Source organism: Arvicanthis niloticus, chromosome 19, assembly GCF_011762505.2.
Source record: "Arvicanthis niloticus isolate mArvNil1 chromosome 19, mArvNil1.pat.X, whole genome shotgun sequence".
Lineage (NCBI taxonomy): Eukaryota > Metazoa > Chordata > Mammalia > Rodentia > Muridae > Arvicanthis > Arvicanthis niloticus.
Window position 1 is genome coordinate 30,604,492 of NC_047676.1, and position 14,620 is coordinate 30,619,111.

The 14,620-nt window shown below is 37.7% G+C and overlaps 1 protein-coding gene across 4 annotated transcripts in view; it reads right to left on the minus strand.

The window, feature by feature from the left end:
* Nucleotides 1-14,620, minus strand: part of Rictor (RPTOR independent companion of MTOR complex 2) — an 89,759-nt gene that overhangs the window by 13,114 nt on the left and 62,025 nt on the right. For 2 of the 4 annotated variants that reach the window (XM_034523404.2, XM_076916149.1), the window contains 13 exons: nucleotides 13,591-13,726; nucleotides 12,847-13,046; nucleotides 12,354-12,480; nucleotides 11,773-11,937; nucleotides 11,535-11,611; nucleotides 10,582-10,660; nucleotides 8,026-8,135; nucleotides 7,360-7,447; nucleotides 6,402-6,494; nucleotides 5,928-6,034; nucleotides 5,159-5,388; nucleotides 1,619-2,627; nucleotides 1,277-1,348 (listed from right to left, as the gene is read on the minus strand). In XM_034523404.2, the coding sequence (XP_034379295.1) occupies nucleotides 1,277-1,348; nucleotides 1,619-2,627; nucleotides 5,159-5,388; nucleotides 5,928-6,034; nucleotides 6,402-6,494; nucleotides 7,360-7,447; nucleotides 8,026-8,135; nucleotides 10,582-10,660; nucleotides 11,535-11,611; nucleotides 11,773-11,937; nucleotides 12,354-12,480; nucleotides 12,847-13,046; nucleotides 13,591-13,726 (2,493 nt within the window). The remainder of the gene's footprint in view (nucleotides 1-1,276; nucleotides 1,349-1,618; nucleotides 2,628-5,158; nucleotides 5,389-5,927; nucleotides 6,035-6,401; nucleotides 6,495-7,359; nucleotides 7,448-8,025; nucleotides 8,136-10,581; nucleotides 10,661-11,534; nucleotides 11,612-11,772; nucleotides 11,938-12,353; nucleotides 12,481-12,846; nucleotides 13,047-13,590; nucleotides 13,727-14,620) is intronic. The other 2 variants (XM_076916146.1, XM_076916147.1) reach the window with 2 other exon arrangements.

Sequence of the window (14,620 nt, forward strand, 5' to 3'; positions counted from 1 at the left end):
GGCTATCTTACAGAACTAGTCTTTCTTTACAAATGATTCCATCCTATGGCATATGGACATTTCTGTAAGTTCAACTCCGTCACACTCAGTGCCATTCATGCAGCGACACTGTTCACTCTGTGGATGCCTTGTTAAATATATGAAACACTATTCAAAAGTCTTACATTACTAACTAGAAAACTAAGTCTTAAAAAATGTACAAATGTAAATCAAAGGAATATTTCATGCAAATCACACAAGAGAACTATTGGTTTGATATAGTAGCAAGTAAGATTATAGAAGCAAAAACAATTTCTAATTTCCAAAAAAAGTACTCGCTTCTGATCTTTATAAATTTTGTGAAAAAGGTAACATTTTTCAAGGGTAGATCTTTGATTCTACAAAGCTCTTCAGGGACTACTGGACTTGGAGAATTATGGAAGTGTCTACTTTCCAATTCTATTTCAATCAGCTATAGCTCCATTCTGACCCGCATTGTTTATTGGGTTTGTATAGACATCCTTCAGGAAGAAAACAGGTTTTTTTTCCTGCTTAGAAAGTAACGTTTTAAAAGTTTAAGACCACTGATCTCGGCTAGTCTCCAGCAGAGATCCACGTTTACAGAGGCCCACCTAGCTAATGCACCAGCTCTGCTGCTTGCCTGTAGCCCTCCATCCAGGCCTTCTATCTGTGTTCTATATTCATGAAGACGGCAGAAGCAGTGACTTCCAGTTACAACAGCCATTATTATAATTTTTTTTTTTAAAGAGGGGACAAAATTCCCTATCTGCTACCAGGACCTTCTTTATTAAAAATGTTACTAAAAATCAGAAATGAGACTGATCAATTACATAAGTAATTCCCAATTCTGATAGTGAGAATATCCTGTAAATGAGGGCTTATTTTCTCTTTCCCAGATAGTGGAGTAATTACTTGACACCCAGCAGTCTGCTTAAAGAAGTATAAATCACTTAAATGGATATAATTCAACTATAAGAATTCTGACAACAACAAATGCAGGTGTGAAACTTTTTACAAACGCCAAATTTCAAAGTGTATCATTGTAAAAAACAGACCTAAACTGTACTGTTATGGTTTGATATACCCTAAATATGAAATATTTAATATAAAACTAGAAACTCTTACTTAGTCTTGAGGACCCAGGAATTCATTTAGTGTTTATTAGGTTCCTATTTAATTATGTGTACTTAAAACAAATTAAAATAATTTAACTGAAGTTTTCAGTTATTTTAAAAAATATTATGAGGTCAACTTTTGGAGCTTTAAATTGACCTACCTGAAAAGGTTGTTTGTTATTGTAGGTCTTAAGCTCCTGATTCCCCCGACATGCTTCTTTTTAAAATCGATCCTTGCAGAAGCGAGAGATAAAAAAAGCTTGTGACTTGTGTAACCTCGCAAACATGTTTATTTTCAGGGCCTAATGGAGTTTACTTTCCCCCCTCGCAGCTGCAAGAATCCATTTCAAATCCTATCAGGTAACGAGGAGCTCATAGCCTACTGTGGTAAATGGGTCAGATCTGAGACTTGGTCTCTGTGGTGCTCAAGCTGACTGATGTCTTACATTTCGATCTGTTAAAACGGAACCACTTTGACTCATCTCTCAGTGCGTACTGCTCACCTGCTTGGTGTCAACCTGGACTCAAAGCTGCTGGCCTTCATGGTGATGGTGTCTGTAAAGAGCACATCTTTTGCGGGCGATGCCAAAGCTTCCGAGTGAGACAAGGATGGGTGCATTCTTTGCTGCTGCAATCTTTTCAACGTAGCATAGCCAAAGGCATCTCTAGAACTTGTGTAGCTGAAGTTGCAATCTGCTAGACTTTTTATTGTTGCAATGGAGGGTGCTTTAAGGGACTGTGCTCTTCTAGGAAGTGTATGAGAAGAACCTGGTGGCACCAGGGACACTGAGTTCGCTTTGGAGAGAGACAGATGGTTAGACTGTGGTGTCAAATAGTGGCTCGTCTTAACAGTTTTAGTACTTACCACGGTACTCAGACTTCCACAGTCCGTGTCCATAGTTGTGGGGTCTACACCAACTGTCTCTCGGGAGGGACTGGAGCTCATTGAGCTGATCCCACTAGTTGTAGTGTCTGTGTTAAAGCTTTGGCTGCGGATCTTCATATGTGAGCTTGTGGAGCTTTCCACAACCAACCTTTCTCGGCTTGTGTTTTCTCTGTGATTCTCTGTACCAAAACTCTTGGGGAATTTTAAGTCATTCTCTCCAATACTTGGAGTGCTTCCAGTGTCTTCAAGGTGCTTATTCCCAACAAAGGAAGTTTCTAGCTGCAATGTCTTCTGTGCTGAGGAGATGGCTGTGAAGTCGTCACTGTGACTGAAGTCTACACTGGGCTCTGTAAGTGTTCGGATTCGCCGGTTGCTCGTCTTATTTTCAGACGACAGTTTTCCTCCTTTTGGATCACTGCTGCTGCGGTGTTTTTTAGTAGGCAAAGTAAGTGAATTTAAGATACGATTCTTTACAAGTTTGCTAGAGGCAAAAAAGGGAAATGAATTTTTATCTTTTATGGGTCCAGGTCGGTCATAAAATGCTGGTTCGGCATCTTCATTGATATCAAGGAAAAATGTACTGGTAGAGGTGCTGCCAAACCGGTCATCCTCCAGTATGAACATGCCTGTAAGTGAACAGTCAGCTATCAAAGCATGCAAACATAAAGAATTCACCACAATGCTAAGTGCTACCCCATCCTTTAACCAGTCATGGGGAAGCGGATTAATTAATAAAATTGCTTCCCTAAAGCCCAGAGTTAAGATATGAATAAAAAATAGAAGATCATAGTGAGGATCTATGAAAAAAACCTCCAAGGCTTATCCTGGTACAGAGTATATGAAGTTTCTATTGATTTTTCCAAATATTCAAGATACAATGAAAGGACCCTTGAGCATCGACGCTCATTCTGTTAGACAGAAGCAACATGATTTCTTCTTTACAGTGGCAGGAGACACTCACCTTAGAAGAAATGAATTCCCTAAACTTGAAATATACTGCAGCCCTCCTCATCCGAGTTATGTATATATGGGTTCAACTAACCAGAGACCAAAAATATTCATGGAAAGGTGCTTATATTAAACATGTTCATGTACCTTTTAAATTATTATCTCTTAAGCAATTAATACCAAAACTTACTATTGAGCACCCAGATTGGGCATTATAAAGGGTCTAAAGATGATATAAACTATTTAGGAGATCCAATTAGTGGGTTTTGATAGTGAGGTGGGAGCCTGGGATCTCTCAAAGATATGAAAGGGTAACTGCACTTCCAGAGAATAAGGGCACACATGTAAGCTTCACACTTAAACCAACTGTGCTCACTGTCCTTATATGCTATTCTCATTCTTAGTGTCTAATTGTAATAGACCACTTAACCGAGATGTTTGTCTAATGTTACCTGTAAGATTTATTCTACTTGTAACTGTTCTATTGAGTAATTATTAAAAAGTTTAAATATACTTTGAATAAAAAGAGAAAGTAAACTCCTGAATAAGCCTGCAGATTATACTGGCTTTCTATATTTTATAACTCTTAAGGTACAGCTTTCATATGGACTTTCTCAGGAATCAATCATGTAACAAAGAGTATGGAGAAATGTAATGGGCAAGATTTTCTTCTTTCTCTTGTTGGAATACGAACATTAGTACATCTTATAATTCAAGGCATCACAGACTTGGGGTGAAATATGGTTCAATAAATGTACGACTATCTTTATTTTTTGAGATACAATTTTATACTGTAGCCTATTTGGCCTCAAATTCACAATGAGCTCCAACTAGTCTTAGCAATCTTCAAGCCCTCAGGTCTGAGTGCTGGGGCTAAAAAGGTGTACTTGCAGATCCATCCTCCCTCCTTTCTTTCCTGGTATCGAACACACACCTTATCTATTTGTCCACGCTGGTCTTGCACTTCTCCTGTAGCCTAGACAGGCCTGGTGATCTTCCAGCGGGAGCATCCTGGAGCATGGGCGACCACATCTAGTCTGTGTTATCTAGTTTGTTGTTGCTACTGTTGTTTTGAGACAGGGTTTCTCTGTGTAACAACTCTAGCTGTCCTGGAACTTGCTTTGTAAATCAGGCTGGCATGTAAAACATGGAGATCCACCTGCCTCCGCCCCCAACCCCCCAAGTGCTGGGATTAAGTGTAAGCCATCTTGCTCACCTGTGTTATGATCTTAAAGCAAAGAAATATGCCTTTACTTCTGTACAACTCATAGCATCAACACAGACTCTGACTCCATCTTCTAATTCACAAATCTTTTATTTCTGACGTCCTATCTTTTAACAATCTGTCAATTTCCTTTTTTCCCTCTAGTTCTGAGACATAAACCCAGACCTTTACAGAAACAGTCACATGCTCTACTACTCAGCAATGCTGTGGCTCCCCACAGGATTTTAACATCTAATGAGGGTTTTCAGTTAATTTTTAAATTAATTAGTATATTTTCAATAATTAATACGTATAACAGATTACTTTATGGTGTGTAGGCAAACCCAACCTCTCTCCTTTCCTTTCATTCCTTGCTGGTACTGGTGAAACAAATTTAAGTCTAACTATGAGAAAAAAAAAAAAGTCCATGCAAGAAAAAACCAAAACCTTAGCTAAGGAGTAAGCTTATAATCTACTTGTTTTAGAAGGGAAACAAAGGCCTAACGAGACAAATACAATCTAGTTCAATTATGTGTATATATGAAAAAAGGGGGAAAAATTAAGTAAATGAAGGTAGGTAAAAACCTGCTAGACCTATCTGTTCTGAAAACGAAAAGGAGCTGGTTTCTCTGATACATGATTTATGGTCATCTATGATTATGTAACTCCTAAAAGCTATCTACAAAGCAAGAGAGAGAACAGGTGAGCTGGTGGTCAATGTTGTGAAAGGAAGTGCTGCCTCTAGTAGGGTAGAGCATCAAGGTATTATCTTTGAAAAAAGGGAGCAATGGATCTGGGTATGCCTACATGCCTGTATCCCAGAACAAAATGATGGAGGCATGAAGATCAGGAATTCAAAACCATCCTTGGCTATTTAGCAAGTTCCAGGTCATATAAGACCCTTGCTCCAAAAACTAAGTAGAAAAGAGAAGTGTAAACTCAGATTGTAACAAATACATTTAAGCTTTGACTCTGGGGTTGACTATACGCGAGCACGGTACTCACTTGAAGGTGCAGACTCACTTTCACTGTTGTGTCTAGAGCTGGTAGACTCAGAGTTCAAGCTGAGGGTGCTTGGGACAGATGAGAGCTCATTGCAGAGCTGTTCCACATCATCTGGAACCACTGGCCACAGATGCTTGCGACTGTGCCTCACAGAATCCCAGCTGTGACATTTTAGAATATCACAGCCTTGCTTGGTTTTAGCTATGAGCCCAAGAACATACACACAGGTCCTGTATGTAAAAATACGTGGTTAAAAACAGTTTATAATTCCAAGGTGAGATTTCTTTAAATAGCTATAAAAGAATCTACTTACTGTATGGGTATTTATATTTTCCTTAAAAAGACATTTAAAAATTGTTGTTTGTGATAAAATCTGGTAGGAATTTGTGAACCACAATGGAAACCATGACTCCCAGTAAAAATGATTAAAACATAAAGAAGGCTGTGGGGTTTGGGGACAGGTTAAGAGCACTAACTACTCTTCCAGAGGTCCTGAGTTCAATTCCCAGCAACCACATGGTGGCTCACAACATTCTGTAATGGTCCAATGCTCTCTCTGGTGTGTCTGAAGACAGCTACAGTGTACTCATACTCATATACATAAAATAAATGAATCTAAAAAAAAAAAAAAAAAGAAGGCTATGTAGCAAGGCCCTAGAACAGCACATTTAAATCAACAATTATGAACCATGAAACACTGTCTTACATTTTATTTCTGAGTATGAATATATTCACTAGAAAGACTTCAGGAATATAACATATAACATACCCTCTGATGGAAAGGACTTCACACTGTTTTGCAAGTTTTAAAATATCTGGAATCACATTTTCTTCCTGTAGCAAATTAAGCCCCCAATTCGATGAGCCAATATTTCCCTAAAAGAAATTATCAAATATTTATAAGACTAATATTTTGAAGAAACTTTAGAATCTACCAAGAAATATATTTAAATCTAACTAAGAGAGAAAAAATGTCCATGAAAGAAAAATAACCCAAAACTTAAATAAGGGGTGCTAGGAGTAAGCAATCTATTTTAGAAGAAAAAGATGTAAGCACTAATTAACATCTATCTCTTCAGCATACAGATAAGCTTTAAATTGTTAGGAACAATCCTAGTCTTTAAATATTAATCCAAGAAGAAGTTCAAGGTAAAGTAACTTTAATTTATTTAGTATTGGTGGGAGAAACCTAAAAAAACAAAACCCATAAACACTGCAAAGACCAGAAATGTTTACTACAAACCAAGGCCCAAAGAGAGGCTTTCAGCTTTTTAATTTCTTCCCATTTATCCAAGTCTGGAGTGCGAACATTGTGACAGAGTTCTGTGATGATGCTCTGGAGAGAGAAGGAAGTACCATGTAAGCATTTAGACCGCAGCACAAGACAGCAAAGGTGTGCTCCTGTCATTTCTGCACACTTAGAACTTCAAGGGTAACTGTACACTCAGCTTTTTAGGAGGCTCGGGTTCTGAGTTCATAGTCTAGACTTCTCACTAATTTGCACTAAGTTCAGCTCAGCTTCTGATGGAAGGAAGAAACTTCATTTTTTTGTGTTATGTGATTATAATTTCTTGAGTGAATCATGACAACCACAGACCTTAGCTGAGGTTAAATGTGACACAAGAAATTAGTTATCCAAGTTACTGAGCATCTTATACTTTGAATTCCTAATCTGTAAACAATAACAGAACCTGTCTTACAAGGTTTGTGAGTTAATAAATATATATGAATAAATATAATTACATAAGTAATTACATATGAAGTACTTACTAAAGTACATGATACCTAGTAATGTAAGTCATAAATATTAGTGTTGTAAAAGCATTGCGTGCGTGTGCATGTTCGTGTGTGTATGCCACAGCACACTTGCAGATATCAGAGGAAAACCCACACAGATTGGATCTTTCCTTCTACTACATGGCTCCTTAGGAGCAAATTCAAGATTATCAAGTTAGTCAACAGCTGTCTTTCTACCCACTGAGCCATCTCTTCTGTATGTTTCTTTTAATTAGAAAATAGCATCTCCTTAAAATTAATGTTTATATTTTATAATATATGATTATGACACCAAGCAATTCAAATACTGGCTAAGAAAGTTACAAAACAGCTTTTGAGAAATCTTGGCAAAGATAATTATTTTAGCACTATTAATATTTTCCTTTTAGTCTTTTTACAATTTAAAATGCAAATTACATTTTTACCTGTACTTCCAGTAGATGGCAGCCTGTTTTGTGGTGTACTAGTTGTCCATAAAGGTGTACGGGTAAATAGACATGAGGTCGTTGTAGTCTGGTGTGGGGAAAAATGACTGAGAAAGTTACTAACATACTTAAGTATGCTAAGTAAGTAAACAACTATTAATAAGCTTGATATAATTCCTAACGAAACTATAGTGGTATGAAATTATGAGGATTTCTCTGAAAACAAGTCTCAAAGTTGAATGGTAACAAAGCTGAGCTAGAGAAGCAGCCTGGGCTGAGGACACGGAGCGGATCTAAGTGGGCGGCGTGAAGCACGCTCAGCTTGCACGATAATCCAGTAGAAACCTGGAGCCCTGGACAACCAAAAGTTTTCCTGTATCAGTTTACACAGAGTCCTCAGAAATGGTTTTTTTACTTTTTTCTTTCTTTTTTTTTTTTTCCGAGACAGGGTTTCTCTGTGTAGTCTTGGCTATCCTGGAACTCATTCTGTAGACCAGGCTGGCCTCGAACTCAGAAATCTGCCTGCCTCTGCCTCCCAAGTGCTAGGATTAAAGGCATGTGCCACCACCACCCGGCCTGAAATGGTTTTTAAATAACTTTGTAAAGGCTGCTTTTAAATTTGGCATTTGAGTGACAGTAATAGACGGAGCCCTGACTGAACCATACCTTTGATTACTTCGGCGAACATAGTTATCACCGTCAATAGGCTTCCTGTACGTAGTGAGGGCTTCATTAAGTTGTTCCTCGATCAAGTCAACATATTTTGAATTATATTCCTAGAAGATAACATAGTTTTAATTCTTCTGTTTTCATAATGACCTTTACTACATTAGGTAAGATATTTAGCAAACCTCAGAAGCATAAATATGAGAAAAATAAAAAAGTATGTTCACAAGTTTTTAGAAAAGGAAAAGTGTAAGTTATAAAGGCAAACACTCTATCACACCTAAGAGTTCTGGTTAGCCTCTCCTCCTTCAAAGAAGTGAGCAAATAAGGCTTTTGTCACATTTGAATTCTCATTTTCATTAAGAAGTTGTCTTAACATTAAATTCTGAAGACATTCAGTAGAAATTTTAAAAAAGAAAATTAACTGAATTATATAATTTCAGTATTTTTAAATAAAATTCTTTACCTTACTAATTTAAGTCAGGTCAAAAACAAAACTGATTTCAAACTATCAAAAAAAATTGTAGCTCAATATTTTAGGGTGAAATGGACCATACTACTATCTGTATTACAAAAGGTTTTCATTTCAAACTGTCAGCAAAAATCAGTAAATCCAACTTGGAAGACAACTTAGCAGTATTTATTAGAAATTAAATTCAAATTTATTTGTATTATTATTATTTTTTAAACAATCTAACTTATATACTTTCAGAACTATGAAATATGTGTGTGTGTGTGTAAGAATAGTAAGAAAATAGCAGTTATTTAAAAAAATTAACTGTGTTGGGCACAATCTAAATATGTTAGTACCAGGATTGGTAAAATTATGCAGTCCTTAAAAAAAAAAAAAAAAAAAAAAAAAAAAAAAGTAGCAGCCAGTGAGATAGCTCAGTACGTGGAGACACTTGCTGCCAAGCCTGACCCTAGAGATTCCATAAAAGAAGACAAATGACTAAATGACTCCTACAAATTGTTCTCTGACTTCTACACATGGGTAGACAGACAGACAGACAGACAGACAGACAGACACACACACACACACACACACACACACACACACACCCCACAGTGGGGGAGGGTGTTCAAAACGAATCAGATAGATCTAAATGCACTGTTCTAGAAAGTTCTGTAAGATAAATAACAAAAAATTCAGTTGTATTTACATTTGCAAACTGAATTAATCCTTTTGTATTTTAAATAAAGAACATAAGCTTACAGCTGTACACAACATTCAATTACATAAAAAACAAACTGTGAAGGAATAGCATCTTCAGAGAAGACAGTAAAGATAGAGAAGCCTGTTTGCACTGAAAACTATACACTATGTCAGTCAGGCATTTTAACTTCGCACCCTGCTCGGTCCACTGAAAGCCTTTCCTGATCATTGGGTTTTATACTTACTGTACAATAGTAACAAGCGTTTAATTAAATACCATCACTGTACTTGCCTCTAATAAAAATTTCAGTACCAAAAACTTGATTAAGGCAAGTATTTGACCTTTCTACAGGATTAGTTATTATCCATGAGGGTATAGATACTCAATGATCTCTTACCAGTGACAACTAGAACCATCTCTGTACCATTGCTCAAAGTTATGAAATGGATTAAATTTCTGATAAGGGTTATCTTAAAGATCTGGTCCTAAACTATTGACCTGGAAGGACAAGGAGACACAACACAGCCCTCCACCCCAGTGTGCATGTCTACTACTAGAAGGTGATGTAAACAGGCAGAGGACAGATTAAGGACAAGGAGACACACTCCTTCATGTCAAGTGTGGACCTGTAGCTACTACAAGATTCAGCTAGAGGACGGGAACCACTGCCCTTGTCAAGCACTGTAAATGAGAGGCCCATGAAAGCAACCTCCAAGAAAGACTCAACAGCGATCAGCTCAGGAATCAGCTCAGTTCGAGCCAGCAAACCCAGATGAGTTTACCAAGAGAGAAAGAATGTTCTTTCCCATTTCCAACCTAGAGCGGCATGAAACTTATAATCCAAGAATAGAGGAAAGGCCTGGAGAGATGGCTCATTCGGTAGAAGCAATGGATACTGGGTAGACCAGGTTTGACTGCTGTCAGCATCCACATGGTGGTTCACAGCCTTTAAGACTTCAGTTCCAGGGGATCTGGTGCTTACTTCAGGTGCCTCCACAGGCCCAGCACACACGGTCAAAATAAACAGGGGGAATACATGGCTCAAGTAAGCGTACTTGCTACCAAGCCTAATGATGTGAGTTTTGAGTCCTATGATCTACATGACAGAAGAAGAGGGTTCATGTCCACAAGCTGTCCTTTTATGTTCACATGCCTGTCAGGACATGCATAACCATACAACACACACAAAACAAATAAGTACGTAAATTAAATAAGTAAATTAACATTAAAAAAGGAGGTACATATACATATTGATGTAAAATTAATATAATTTATCACTACATATGAATATTTACTTAATTTGTGTTCTGTTTGTTTTTGTAGATAGGGTCTCATAGTGAAGGCTGGTCTGAATTTCCAAAGGAAAAAAGTATATCTAATTATTTCATAAGAAAGTTACCTTGTGCCATTTTTCCAATTGTTTTGCGACATAACCCCTTTCATTCAGGTAGGAAAATCCTTTTGGAATGGAGAGAAATCTACAAATTAGAACAACCATAGGTGAACATTAAGTCCGAAAAAATTATCTAACTAGAACAAAGAATATGCTTCGTAAAAAAACAGACCTTGGAATATGCCCTGTATAAAATAAAAGTCACCTGTAATTTATTAAAATTTCAAACACAAGGACTTCCATTTCTCCTGACATCTGAGAGTTATACAAATGAAACCACTGATGTACTACTTTTGTAATCCTTTTTTAGACAGGCCTACTGGAAGAACACCCTGACCACCACACACGACTCGGCCATTCAGCTGCCAGAAGCTAGATCAACCACCACCCAACTACATTTTACTGGATCTCAGGACCATAGCATGCAACCATGTACCTTAAGAGTCAGAAAAGCCCAACTTTGCCTCTCTTGTTTCTGTCTTCTAAGCATGCCTTCCTTAGAATGCTGGGCTGTTCTCCAGCATTTTGGGCTTCCTTTTAGGCTTCCCTCCCCCCACGAAGCTGCTTGTCTGCTGTGTCTGCTCTCTGTGCCACTGTAAGGCTCAACCTTCTGTCCTGCTCTCCTCCAATGTCTTCCTCCAGGCAGCTGTTAAGGTTTTAGTTTGTCTGCTCTGGGGTTTTATCTTTTAAACTCTAATAAAGTTGTCCTTGACCTTCCAATTTGCAGATAACCTTTCACAATATTTGCAAAAAGACTGAATGTAATAAAAATAAGAAAAACATCGTGACAAGCGTCAAGGAGCACAGCATTAAGCACAAGCTCACAAGGAGGAACAGCTCCATTCTAAAGTAAGCATGGTTCAGATGTTCAAAGTCAATCAAAGTACTTCCTCGTCAGATTTGTATCTGACATTAATACACATGACTAAGAGGGCACAACAAATGTACTTCATACTTACCTCAGGAGGAGAAGCAAGCCCTTGTCTCCAAGGTGGGATAAGGCTGGTTTCATCTGAATAAGAGCATGGAGATTGGCCTAAAGACATGATCACCAAGTTAGTCATTATGCAAAGGTACCATACTTTCTGTTCCCAACGCTATGCACACTCAACTTCTGTAACACTGCCAATTAAAATGGAATATATAAAAATATTTGTTTAAATGTTTCATTATTATGACAATAAAACTCATCTTTACCTTGTCTTCACAAGCTTCATCAAGAATATCCAGAGCTTCAGAAGAAATTGTTTTGTTTTTATCATGTAGCTGAGTTACTAGTAACTCAATTCCCCAATTGTTGAAGAATTCAACGTTAGCTCTCAATAAAACCCTTAAATGTTTTGTTGCATACAGTCTGCAGGCCTATAGAGATAAAGGAACATATCAAAAGTCACCATAGGCTATTTCCTATCACTTTGAAAACAACAAAAAAAAATCTCTTCTACTTTTCTATATGGAGTTCCTCAGAGACAAGTTTTTTTTTTCTTTTTTTTCTTTTTTAGAATGTGTGAATGTAATCCTCAACTATTATAAATTATGTATCAAATTTCTTGTGTCTGGGGAAGCCACAGGGGTCAGCATATGTGAAGTACATGGTACCCTGGAAATAACATCTTTGTGATCACAGAATGTCCCCTGCCAGGTAAGTAGAGACTAAAGCTTAACTCAGTCTCCATCCCATCTCTTAGTTACTTAGCCGAGAAGGACCCGGTTTATCGTTCATAAAGTCCTGGGCTGAGCTGGCTACAAGAGTGTGCTTTCCTCTGTGTTATACTCACGTCTGTAGCTGCCGTGAGGATTTTTGAAAGAATGACTCTGGCTAATCCATCTCTGCTATAGTCTAGGCTAGAAACGGTGAGTTTTAGCAGGTGATCTTGGTTTTTCAAGGAACAAAGATTAAGGAGACTAAAAGAGAAGAATTATTATAAATTACTGTGTTGATTCATTAACTTCATAATTTTTCACTAGCTTTATTGAAATATGATTGACAAATCAAAATTATGTATATTCAAAGCAGAAAACCTAGTTAGATATAAATTTAACCTATCAGGTGATAAATTCATTAACAAATCCATTAGCACAGATAACTACTACTGTAAGAGATAGGCATGTGAAAATAATTCCACATACATTTTTAACATCATACATAAATATCTTTGATAAAGACTATTTACCAAACACACATGCCTAAGACTAAAAGGCAAACTGTGTATCTGGACTCACTAAAACTGAAGTTTAGGTTCACAATGCAACAAATGTGAGAAGGCTCACCACTGAAAGACACTGCATTTTTCCAGCATTTTGACGCCATGAGGGTGACAAGAGAGTGTTCCAATAAATAAGAAGTAGTGCTGACTAAGGGTGGTCAGTAAACCATTATTCTGCAAGCTTCTTTCAGGTTTCATTCCAGATGAAGCATTGAGCCACTGAACAATATCTTTCACGAGATCTTCTAAGTATCCTTGCCCATCCTATAATTAGAAAATCATCTTTAATAGCCATAAAAATTTAGTGATGGTAAGTCACTAGTAACAGATAAGATCACTGAGTGAATTTTAACCCTTTCGATGAAAACCTTGTTACCTGGAGATAGTCTCCATCCCATCTCTCCATCTCACCTGAGGGTAAACTAGTCCACCTAGAAGGCTTAGATGACTCCCTAAGGTTTTAGAATTAGGTAGGGATAATGTCAGGATCCAAATGCACATCTAAGCTTGTATTTCAAACAAAGCTTATACAGACTAGGAAGTAAAAGTAAGCTAGCAGAAGGGCAGGTACGGTGGGGTGTACTTCAAACCCAGCACGCTAGCAGGCAGAACATTGTGCTCGAGGTAAACATGGCCTATGTGGTAAATTCCAAGCCAGCCAGCACTACATAGTATGACCCATCTAAAACAAAACAACAGAAAAAAAAACCCCAAAAAACAAAAAAATGGGGGAAAGAGTAATAGAGGGGAAAAGAAGGGTGTGGAGTCGATAGAAAACACCTGCTATGAAAGTCTCTGGAAGGCTTACCTCTTCAGACTCAAGAAGAAATTCTGTAAACTGACAACCAACAACTGTGAGCTGCTTGGACTTGGCAAAGTCCAGATCCAGACTAGCGTACAATTTACTGCTGGGCTTGTAAAAGTAAAGAAGTCTGCGTACAAACCTAAAATTAAGGTGAAATTAGCAACAAAGTAGAAAACTAAACAGTTATTAAAGAACAGGCTTGGAAACTTATTAAACACCTTTGTACATTTCATGATTTAAGAAGAAATCAGTGGAAACCTGTGTTGGTTGAGTAAGAACGTTACAGTAAGACCTGGTAGGGAGTGTTTAGACATAGGCAGGCATGGGACAGCACTCAGGAGGTAAAGGCACAAAGAACAGTAGCTCAAAGCCAGGTTAGACCACATAACGGGTTTCAGGTTAGCCTGGGCTACATAGCAAGCTCTGGAGTCAAACAAACCAAAAGAGCAACACAAAACTCCACAAAATAGAGAGAACACACAGACTGTGAGGCTAGGGAGACATAAGGAAGCCTCTCATAGACACTGACTGAATTGAGTTGATGTAGATAATTCAGTTACTTTCAATGTTGTGCTCACTTCATATATACAGTTCAGCTTAATTTCATGCACAACAGTATAACCCAGAAAGGCAGCAGGAATTACAAACCAAATTTATTAAGATACCATTCTTTTTTTTTCTTAAAGGTTCTCAAGAGTACCATGCTTCTTAATTTCACTGTAACTTGTTGGTTTTATATAGTTCTTAGAACCTGATATAAACAGTTACACAGCATTACATACGATTACAATGTAAGAAATGTTAATGATAGAAAATTCTCTAAGACACAGTAAGGCCTTTTTATCCAAGGAGACTGAAAACAGAAGCAAAAGGGCACACAGGTGCAGTAGAGAGCAGAGGCTTTGTGTGCTCTGTGGGTTGTGACATCAGCATGCCTGACAGACAGTGGGGCTGAGTAGTCAGGAAGAAGAGACCACTCTCAGAAGATGATCTGAGCATAAGCACAAGCCACCTAATAAAACACAAACCCTTT